Raw genomic sequence first — 11,839 nt, 5'->3', positions numbered from 1 at the left:
TGCCCTTACGTGCAATAGCTTAGGATGGGCTTTTTTTAGATTGTATTTTTTTTTTTTGAGAAGCCATGAATTTTTGATATCCTAAAGTACGTACCAGCAGTTTTCTCAGCCTAATTTCCTGATTCAGTTTGAGTTTCTTTTAATTTTCTTTCTGTACTTCGTACTTGATGTTTGGCAACGCTGCAAGTGGAAAATGCATTCCTAGTTAAGCATTGGAGTGCCACTGAGGTCATTGAAACGATTTGCATCCTATCCTACTCGGGATTATGACAGACTGATAAACCCTAGTGAAATTAGTCATTCCAAATATGATCCTTTCAGACATTGTAAGGCAGAGGAGGCCAGGACTACTTATGAGTGTTAAAATGTGGATGCATCACTTCTTTTATACCTTGATGTTTTCATTGTTTTATACATGATGTTCTCTGTTTCATTCTGATGAAAACCCAAAATGCTTGCAGAGTTTGAAGATGCTCTTGTAGAAGACATAAGTCTGCCATAGTCTTAGTCTTGGGAAGGAGCAATAATGCTGGAACAGGTAACTAGTGAGGGAGAAAAAATTCAGCATATGGAAATAGAAAGGGACGCACATATATACAGATCTATCCTAGTTAAAGTCAGTTATGGGCTCTGCAATAATTACTGGCCATTTTTGTATTATTGCAGCTTGTTCTCTACAAGAACACCGACTCAGCAGTCAGTAGCAATCTAAACAGTAAACACCATGGCTGCATCCAGGGAGTACCATGTGTGAACAAAGTGGACATTTTCGGTTCCCCTACCCTTCACCTTAAAGGGTACATGGAAGTGCAAGGTCAGCCGTAAGGCACGGAACTACTCTTGAAGAATTGTATCTTGGGATTCTTAAGAAAAAAAATGGAAACAAGATATAGGTCTCTAAATCAATGTGTGACATATAAGTACTGATCTACTGCTGCTTTGAATGCAGTGTCAGGGATATTTAATGAAACCATTAGGAGAATAGGTTCAAAGAAAGGAGGCAAGTAGTTAAGCTGAAAACCACTTTGCCTCAGGATCTTACATACCAGAACTTGGACATCAAGTTAATTAACTTACAAATTAGTAGAAGAAAAACAGCCATCATAGCCTAAGAGATGAGAAGTTGATCTGCAGCTCAGGAAGCCCATGAAATGCAAATTCTGATCCCATACGCTTTTTGTAGGACCTCACATTAGAATCCTGTATGGTTAATCCTCACATTAGAAGCCTTTCTGTCAGGTAAGACCAGACCACATGAACTCCATGGGACGGCAAAGGCCTAACTTTGCATTTGATTCATCTTTACTGTACGCTGGAATTACTTGGAATTCCACAAAGCTTCTAATGGGAAAATTCTTCAGTGTAATATGCAGAACCTTCTGTGCATGCAAACTCTTCTTTACCCACAGAACTTTCTGAATTGTTCTGATCTCAGGTCAGCATGACAATAATACGAACTCCTACTCACCATAATATCAAACTACCAATGTCTCAAGGACCAGTGCCCAGAAGTGATAAATACAAATATTTAGGAAGACACACATCCGTAGGTTTAAAATTTTTTATTGTGCTGCCAAGAGCCAAATTACAAGAAACCGCCTTACAGTTAAAAAAGTAAACAAGCAATCTGCTGAACCGCAGTGCACTCCGAGTGCCACATATGCATCTATTTTTCAGAAAATTATATCTGCATTTCTCTTACAAGAGCACAACAGGAACCAAAGTAAAAGAGTGTAATGGATACAGCACATAGGATAAATCATATCTTTAAAATAATAATAATAAAATAATAATAATAAAAACATTTTACACCATGTCCTATATCCTGCTAATATTTTCAGAATATGGCCTTGATTGTAAAACAAAAGCAAGCATTTACAATTTCTGGATAAAGACTGCTTACTCTTATGCAAGGAATGGATGTTTTGTCTTGACAAAATCTCTGTAGTTACTGGACAGAAACATCTCTGTTTCATTATCAGGTTGAGTACAAAACACTGGGGAGACTACATTTTTTCTTATTGATGGTTGGAAACTGAAGTTATATAAGCAGAAAAAATGTTGACCCTTAATGATACACCTATTTTTTTCTTTGATGCAAACAGCTAGAACACCTTTTTGATATTCTAAAACAAAAAAAATTGTTAATCTTCAGATTAATAAATTAGGTCATTATAATAATAAATTAGTTTTTTTTTTCAGTTTTAAAGTTCAGCAATCTCTGACCAAGTATTTACAACAATACTTGAGAGTTCCTTTACAAAAAATACATTTTCTTTTCACATTAAGCATACTGGGTATCTGTGTCTCTTATGACAAGCATTTGTAAAAGAAAAAAGGCAATGCACAAATGGGTAATTAGTATAAAAGTGCCAAGACCTGTTTGGAAAGTTAACATTGTATTATACAGTCAGAGTTATAAATGAGGCAAGCTACAACAAACTTCCAGCTTAATGTGGACAATATTCCAGTAGTTGTTTCAAACAATTGTTTGCAAAAAAAAAGAAAAAAAAACAAAACAAAAAAAAAAAACCAAACAAAAAGAAACAAAAGAAAAAAAAGAAAAAGAAAACCAACCAAAATCCAGGAGCTGATTGTGTTATTTTATGGAGTTGATTAGTGCTGCATGTATATTGTCATCAGTGTCTCTAGCCAATGCATTCATTAAAAAGCCTTTTTAAGGCTAAGCAGGAAAAGAAAAATAAGAAACACCCTGAAATGTAGCAAGTAGCAAGAGCAACGCTTACTGCTATAATCGTGCACGAACTGAACACACGCCAACACAAGAGTGCACACACACACACACACACACACACACACATACAAACACGTTCAAATCAAATCAAATCAAACTGTAGGTAGAATGAGATGCTCTTTTCTTGTCTTTCCTAAACTCACAAGCAATTAAGCATTTATATGGAATGCCTGTTATCTGTTTCTGCTCTGGGTAAAATCTCTCTCAGATAAAAATACATTCAACAAGAAAAAAAATAGAAAAAATATATACTGTATACATAGTATTTTATATATACAGTATATATATGTATAGTGTATATACACATGCACGTATTTATACATATGTATACCTACATGCATTTGTATATACATATATATACACAAACATACAAATACTTTTTGTTGTTTTTAGCATAATTATATTTACATAAATATTCCTATAATGCTAAAGTTTAAAGAAGCATGATCTCCTTTTTTTTTCTGAGCTTCAAAAAAGGTGCTTGAGTAATATACAATTAAAATTAAGCAGCTTCCTAGCATGGAAGTAGTTTCTAAATCTGCATACCAGTAAATAAGAACATCAACAGGAAAAAAAACAACAACCTTAAAACAGTCTCTTTTTTACTCTCTTGTACGCAAGAGCTTTGTCCAACAAAAATATTTTTCCTTCTCCTGTATGAACAACCAGAGATTGATATAAAATAACAAAACAAAACCACAACAGACAAAACAAACAAACAAAAGCCCCTGGAACTGCATGGTGTTCTTGACTTTTCCTTCCATCCTTCTTCCCTTCCTTCCTCCCTTCAATACTGCTGTCAAAAGATCCAGTGCTCATATCAGGAATTACTTAGGCCTCAGTTATTTGCTAACTCTGCTGAAGTCTGGCTAATCTAGCCAATCAGCTTTGAAGAAAACAAAAATAAAAACAAAAATAAAAACAAAAAGCAGCACAAGGTATAGTTTTATACATCCTTAATAAACCCACCCTTTATTTTCTGCTATAATCTTTTCCTTGCTATTTCATTAACTACTGCAGCTTCTCATCATATAGAAAAATATTTGCAGCTACACCACACCTGTGATGTGACAAATTCTGTTCTAGGAGTATATTACTGTAGTAACAGCTGGAAAAAAAATTATCAGACCTTTTCATATTTTTTTTCACCTGGGGTTAGGCTTTTGCTGCAACAGATGCAATTTCAGAGCAACAAGATAAACCACTATCCTGCTGCTCAGCAGTATATTTTCATCTCCAGCCAAGCATGACCAGCTTTTCTTCTCTGAAACTTCCTTTTACTTCATTGCCTACCCCTAGCCCCTGATTCCCCCTCCCAAAAAACCTCTATAGCTATGTTACAAGCAAATACATCTTAACAAGTTTCAAAACTTTGGTTCTAAGAAAACACTTGGTCAGTTATCTCAAGGAAAAGTGGGAATGCTTTTTCTGGCACATTGCAGGAGTCAGAGCTCATCCCAGAAAGGTCTTAGAGCTGTACATGTAGTCACAAATCCAATACAATCCACTAAGCAACTGCACAATTCTAGTTTTATTTTAATAGCAGACTGTCTCTCCTTCTCTCGCTCTCTCTCTTTCTTAAATCCTTGGCAAGGGTGCAATTCTTCAAACTGTTTGATAGAAATTATCTGCCTGTAGGTTGTTCTGTTTCTGCATGCTGTAAAATCCACTGTATCTTGAATCTGGGTCTGCAATTCTTAGCATCCTCTGAGAACTGTCCACCTGGACCCTGGTACCTTTCTCGCAGTCCACATATACCAGTTGATTGTTTAGGCAAGAAGGCTGTTAAAACAGAAAGGAAATATTGAGTAAATAATACAGTTTTTCTATTTCACACATAACTTTTAAAGTCTATTTGGTTCAAGTCCATATGTCGGGATCTCTAGCTTGTCAGAGTGACCCTGAGAAGAGTTTGAAAGTCTCTTTTCCAAGCCTGGCACTTGAAGAAGGATTCTGGGCTCTTCATTTCTCAGTCTCAAGGTTGTTTATTGTATCTTATCTATAAAATTCTTTCTCCTGTCCTGCCGAGGTCCACTCAGCAAGACAGCCTAAGGCATTTTGTCTGCCCCTTTTTAGTCTTTATCCTAAAAACTACATATACAATGTTTACAATTACTTCCTAATACCTATCACCTATGTTAGACAGTGAGCTTCTACTCTAAACCAATCTGTAAGTGCCAACATCACAGCAGAAGATGGAGGCCAAGAAGAAAGTCAGGACACACCCAGATCCCTCCATCTTGCCCCCCTGAAGCCCCATTCTAAAAACCCCAAAATCTACTTTTTCACCTTGTAATAAATTCACTATCATTCTACTTAATTTGTCATGGCTTGCAGATCTTCATCTAAGGTTGGTAACTTGCTCCATGGGTCATAATCAAAACCACAGGTGTTTTGGGCCCTGTGCCAGGGTCTCTGGGACCACTGGCAGGGGTTGTGGCTGCTCAGGACAGCCAGAGGGATGTCCTGGGTCCTGACATCCATAAGCACAAAACAAAATCAAACTGGCAATGAAAGGGTTTGGACTTTTGTTAAAGTTGGCTTATGTCAGACATAGTAACAGACCAACACTCTCTTCAGAGTCACCATTTTTCATCTTCTGAATGGAATTCTGGTATTCTCATATCCCAGCTGGGCTGGTGTAACTGTCCTCTGTTAATTCAGCACCACACAAAAGCTTAACCTGGTTACCCCAGATGTGCCACAGCTTTTTCCCCAGACTTTTAACAGCCTCTTTATTGCTTAACATTTCCCACAATATTTTGTTCCCAGTTTCATAAAAACGGGATAGCCTGGAAATAGACACGGCACCTTTGTTGGAGCTTTGTAGCAGGACACTGGAACCCACTGCTTCTTCTGGTTGATAAGCAGGAGCACGATGATCAGTAACAGCGCTATCGTGATTGGGATCGTCACCAAGGCAACAGAGCTGACGGATGCATCTTCGCTGGGGCGTGGCCCACTGCCACTCCGGTATTCTCCCTGGAGATGGTTCATGTCTGCAGGGCAATTGGGAGCATTTGGTAGTAATTAGAAATGGGCCTTGGCCGCAAGGAAGAATGTAATTAAAAAAGTCTCAGTTGTACATCTTGTCACTCATAAGAATTTGGACCTTCTCTCCTGCAATGTCACCTTATTTACATAAATTAGAACAGCATGTATCTTGTAGAGGGACCATTTGTCAGGAAAAGGCCATCAAAAAGAGAGGAGATAGAAGGAAATCCTAAAGCACAGTAATGACCAAGTCTGACAACAACAACCTATTAAATCAGTTGTGTTTGCATGATTTTAACTGATCGCAGCTAAATTCCCACTTGTAAAAAAATCAGACTCTGTGTTTCCAGGCTGAGGAGAGCTTGGAAATCTTAGGATGAAAGTAATTTTTTTCTTTTTTGCTTTTAAAAACTGGTAGAACAAGTACAATGTGTTCACCCTCTCATCTCTTGAGAGTGTTTTACAATATCTGCAGCACTCAGCCTGTGAAAACACACTGCTGGCAGTCTACTAGGCTGTAGCAAGTTTTGTGTGTAATTGCAAAGAATGGTAACTTTCAATGACATATACAAAATTCCCTCACAGTTTGTAGTGGGTGTTTATAATCCCCAGGCAGGATAGTTGCAAGCTAGCTACTAATGCCTGAGAAATTAAAATGCTGGAGTAATAAAAGCATAAGCTTAGAACTTTGTAAAGCAGTTAGATTTCATGCATCCTTTCTCCAAACAATAGAATGCTATGAGATCATCCTTGGATTAAAAAAAATCCTCAGGTTTAAAAAAAGACATAGTTTAGGTTGTCCTTCAATTATAAAAGGTTAACAAAAACTGTGGTACAGTGTTTCCTCTGTGCTGGAATAATACAGTGCAGTTTTAAACAGAAGATGTATTTACATCCTTAGAAAACTTTATTGGCTGTCACTATACCTGAGGTGGTTTTTTGTCTCAGGTCTGACATCATGGCTATGATACATGTTAGGCTGTGGTACCTGTTTTTCCACCTTTGTTTATCTATTCCTGAGAATGTCAAATGGATCAAATGAAGGTCTATCAACTCCAATGCCCTGCTTTCTAGTTTTTGAATCAGAAAAGATACCCAAGAATCACTTCTGATTCATCATTTTGTTGTATTCCTAATTTTATAGAACTCCATCATATTAAGACAGATGTTTCTTCCATGCAGAACATGGAGTGATAATGAGACCAAAATGTACAAATATAATTTAATTGACTGACTCATCTTTACTCAAATGCAAAATTCAGCACTGCACTGAATTATGCATTGAAGAATATCCTCAGATACAACTGCTACCTGAATAGAAAAAGTAGATGCATTAAAACATGGGGAATAAACACAGTCCTAAGTTATCCTGGTTTATATCAGATCTGACCTCTGTGAATGTGGATTATATCATTTTCACTCGGTGTCGGCCAGTTCGGTACTTCTAGTTCAACATCTCGATGATTTGTCTTCTCAATGGGGATGTTAGTGGGTTCAGGTACATACATCTCTGTGAAACGAGAAAAATGTCTTTCACAAGTTGCAGGCTGCTTAACTTCTCAGTGATGCTATAACTGAGGAAATATACTTGCCCATTTGCAGTGCTTTGTCTTTAAATTCTTTGATTTGTTTCATAATTTTCATCATTAGCCTGGGACTTTGTTTGAAAATTTATTCCATATTGTACATGGGATACATGCCTGTTGCCATTATTGTTATCATAATGTGAATGGGACAAAGGACAGGTGTGGACAAACTTTCTTCTGAAAATACCATCCCAGAATACATGTTTAACTACAGGCTTGCTCCTCTGTAATACTCAACAAGATCACCCTCCAAAAAATGAAGGGAAGGCTACATCTTTCCAGCTGATATGTAAACTGTCCCTACTCGTTTCTTTGCCTTCCTTTTTTTGTAATCCTCAGAGGGGAATTCCAAGAAGGGGTACTGCTGAATCTTCCCAGTTGTCCTGTCAGAGGGAGTTATCAGCTGACTGAATAAGGTGAGCAAACTTCTGCAGAAGTATATCAGGACTCACATTAAAAACCACTTGCAATTCTTATGCCCCTTGTGCCCATAGCTAAGAAAATGTCACATTGCTTTTAAGCCAAGTTAAAGTGAAAACCAAAGCAATGCGATATTTGAAAAGTAACCAACCCTCTCAGAAAAGACAGAAATTTTAATCACTGTGACAATGTAATCTGCAGAGATGTAAGGATATTAATTTTCCCACTTCGTTAACATATTTCCATAGCCTTGTGAAAGGACAAAACAGGGGCAAGCAAGTTATTTTTCAGTTCACAGTTCTCAGAATAAGTGAAATTCAAACTATGTTTTTGTACAATGTGCCTATCTGTTAAGAATATTAATTGTCCTGAAGTCTAAAAGTCTGTTGCCTTTGTGATGCTGTTCAAACATGGACTGACATTCAAAACCCAGTTACAAAAACCTTATTATCGGCCCTAGGAAACCAGCATGATGATAAACTGGGTTGTCACATCACATTACCTGGACACATGGGACAGCAGCTTCCCTCCACGTTGATGGGTTCAGCACAAGGCAGAGGTGGGCAGCTGACAGTGGAGCAGAGAGTCTGGCCCTGCAGGCAGTAGCAGTGTGTGCAGCTGTCGATGTCCCAGCGCTCCTCGTCTGCGTACGTTTCTCCACTGAAGTGGCACACCACTTTCTTTGCAACTGTATCTTCTGTGGAAGGAAAACAGCGCTGTGAGCCTGCACTAACAGCCAATTACACGCAAATCAGATTTCATTCCTAGACACAAAAGTGAAAACAATCGCCACAAAGAAATCCCAGCTGGAATGAAAAGATCCTGTCTTAATCTTCCAGAAAATCTTTGTGAAAAAAGATGTCATTTCTGCTTCTTTATGAAGTACATAATTAGCCTGGGCTGCATCTCCTCATTTTCTTAATGCAAGAGGCTAGAGGAAAGATGATTGGGACATGAAAAGATGGTATCAAAAGTGCTGAGAAAATTAAGAAAAAATTATTCTCTTTGACTGTTTGAGGCTACCAACTACTCATCTTCCTCCTTGTTTCCTAGTCATCCTATTAAGCTAAAATAACCCCAAACCCTAACTACCTAAATTTCTAACTACCAAAGCTCAAGAATGATAAACTCTGTGTAGAATACTTAAAAAAGCAAATTAGGCAGGATGCCAAGAAGGATTGGAGTGATTCTCAGGTGAAATAACTAGAAGTGCTTAGACTGTAATGATAAAACATATTTGAAGGGGATCTGACCCTATAATTGCATCAATGGAAAACCCCCGGAAAAGAGCAATAACAAAACTCAGTACATTTTTAATGGTTAATATTATATAAATTGGAAATTGATGTGATCTTTCTGCCTAGGCATTCAATACACCACTTTTTAATGTTGCATCCTGTGCAATCCAAAAGGTGGTCTGCAGTAAACCTATTTCACTGAGAAGGAAGTAATGAATTGCTTAGCTGAGGATGTTTTTTGGTGCTGGAGCAGTTTAAGGATAGCGAAAAAACAACACTGCAGAAACTCCAAAAGCCAAGCAGTGCTTTATTTTCATTTTAGCTTCCTCCTACCTTTGTTTGTAAGAGGCAAAAATTGTTATGAAACCTGCTGATGACATGAGCTTACACATTAAACATATGAATGAGATAATAGAATGAAATTTCTTAAACTTTCAGATAAATACTGGTTTAACATTCACACAGATTAAGTATGCCAGTTAGACATATTTACCCTGTGTCAATCTTATTATATATTTTGGCCATGGGTAAAGATTTTAATTAGTGACAACATAATAGAGACATAATCTGGAATAACAAGGCATGCAGTCAGCAGATCAGTCCAACAGATTTGAGAGAGTAAATTCAAATACAAAAGAAGACCAGCAAGAAGTACTATTGTGAAAACATTAGTGGAATTATCTGAAAGGCACAAATGGTTCCCGAGGTCCTTGGTATCTCATGGCTTGCATGGCTTTTAGTATGGGTCCCAACCTCTCCAAGTAGATTTTGTAAGTGAATGTGGTGTGGGCATGGGAAAGAAAGAGTAGGAGGAAAAGATGGCAGCCAGCTGCAGGAAGGGCATTAGGTTCTTCCCTAGCTGATGTGCATTTTAGCACATAGAGCCAGCAGAACCCTGTGTCAGGAGGGTGTGTCTGGGGACAGGGCGAGGCACACTGCCTCAGCACCCCTCTGCTGCTCATTACATATGCAGACCTAAACCTTAGCACTTTTGGCCCATTCACATTAGCTCCCAACATGTTAACTTGCTTCACTTAGGACACCTTCTTCAATTCTGCAGCTGGTTTGTCTGGAAAAGTCCTTTAACTTGCTCAGGCTTTTCCAAATTTGTGAAGAACACATCAACATTTTATTCAGCAAATATTTTTTAGAAGAATGAGCAAAGGTAAAATCACAATTCCAGTGCTGTACCTTTGAACCTCAAGAGGAAATTTTAAAATACTATCCTGTGAGTGTTTCCTGATTTGGTGTCCATCTCTATGAAATTACAAACAAGGATGAAGATGAAGGCTACAACAGGTGCTCAAGAACAGTGGAAACAAGACAGGCTTGCAGTAAGAAACCCGCATACAAAACCACAGTTCAGTGTCTAGCTCTACCCACTTCTCTCAAATTTCTTCTAGCTCCACCAGCCTCATCTGGTAAATGACTGGACAGTCATTGCTCTGTTTTCTGCAGAAGACTAATCTCGTCTCTAATCAAATAGATATCCCTTTATCCTCTCTAAACTAGAAGTTTATCTTTTCAAATTAATCTTTCTTTGCATGCGAAAGATGAATGTTGAACACACAGGATGAAGATTCAAAGAACAAAGCATCCACAACTAAAATTTTGAAGTTGAGTCTGTACAAACTGGATCCAGAAAGAAGCAGAATGAATAATGCAGTGCTAAAATCCTGCATAGTTTTTGAAATTCCAAGAAATGAAGAAGGCCTGTTTCCACAGAGTTTGCCTATGCCCAAGGAAGTGACTGAATCACCATCCCTTGGGGTATTTAAAAGACATATAGACACAGCATTTGAGGACATGATCTAGTGGTGGACTTGGCAATGCAGGGTTAACAGCTGGACTCATTGATCTTAGAGGTCTCTTCCAACATAAATGATTCTACGATTCTAAACATTTTATCAAGTATTGCATAAAAATATTTAGAAAGAATCTGTACAAAGATGTGCTTCACAGTTCTCAAAAATGAAGAGTAAAAGAGTAAGAACCAGAAAGATGGAAAATTAAGTGCATGACCTGTCTTGCATGTAAGGGTATATATAATTCATGGAAGCCATAAAAAAAGTTTCCATGAATTTCTGTTATTTAAACCACAAAACATTCTGACTACATAGGACAACATGGTTTAATAAAATGTAGCATCACTGAAAATCTTTATATCTGAGTATTAATTAAAATCTGGCTACTGCATTTTGCTTTGCTGAGTAGTTGCTACTAAAAAAACCCATGAAGTTTTCATAGCTCACACATTTAAGTATTTGCATATAATATTAAACAACTATACAGGATTCAAAGTAAATTAACTAAAGCTATGTCTACGTGCTCTGTGTATATATTTGCAAACCTGACATGCAAGATGTAGGGTTCTAAAGGTTTCATTTTTGTAGCTCATATTGCACAACTCCCCCTGGTGCATCCTCTCCTCACTCACTGAATTCTTCAGTGCAGTATTAAGGCTCGTATTCTGATTTTACTGGTTTGATTGCCCAACTTTCAAACACTCCATATATTTTTTTTAATTTTAAAATTATTTCTGGATTAAAATTATTTTATGGTTCAAACGCACTGGAAGAAAAGCCTGCAGAAAGACAGCTGTCAAAGAAACTTTAAATTCTCCCCATTTTGTATGCAAACCATGAGAAGAAATAGTAATAGGATTAACATTGCACTTTTGCCTCAAAATGTCCTCAGAATCTAAGTAGGGTTCCAAAGCTTGGATACTTTGTAACTTTGCCTGGCATTCCTCCATCGAATTCCTTGTACATCATATAAAACTATATCACCTGTTATTAAAGCTATTCTATCTGAAAGGATATAAAGATTTCAAGAGTTGTATCGAT

General features: G+C 37.4%; 1 protein-coding gene across 1 annotated transcript in view; it reads right to left on the bottom strand.

Annotated features, from left to right (window-relative positions):
- Positions 1 to 1,547: 1,547 nt before the first annotated feature.
- The window catches only part of CRIM1 (cysteine rich transmembrane BMP regulator 1), a 175,148-nt gene continuing 164,856 nt past the window's right edge, over positions 1,548 to 11,839 (bottom strand). The window contains exons 14-17 of the mRNA XM_066546638.1: positions 8,258 to 8,452; positions 7,140 to 7,259; positions 5,567 to 5,754; positions 1,548 to 4,537 (exon numbers count right to left, since the gene is read on the bottom strand). Coding sequence (XP_066402735.1) covers positions 4,361 to 4,537; positions 5,567 to 5,754; positions 7,140 to 7,259; positions 8,258 to 8,452 — 680 coding nt within the window. The 3' untranslated portion in view covers positions 1,548 to 4,360. The remainder of the gene's footprint in view (positions 4,538 to 5,566; positions 5,755 to 7,139; positions 7,260 to 8,257; positions 8,453 to 11,839) is intronic.

This window comes from Molothrus aeneus, chromosome 3 (genome assembly GCF_037042795.1).
Source record: "Molothrus aeneus isolate 106 chromosome 3, BPBGC_Maene_1.0, whole genome shotgun sequence".
Classification (NCBI taxonomy): Eukaryota; Metazoa; Chordata; class Aves; order Passeriformes; family Icteridae; genus Molothrus; species Molothrus aeneus.
Note: the sequence above shows the minus strand (reverse complement) of the source record. Positions and strands in the feature narration are given on the sequence as shown.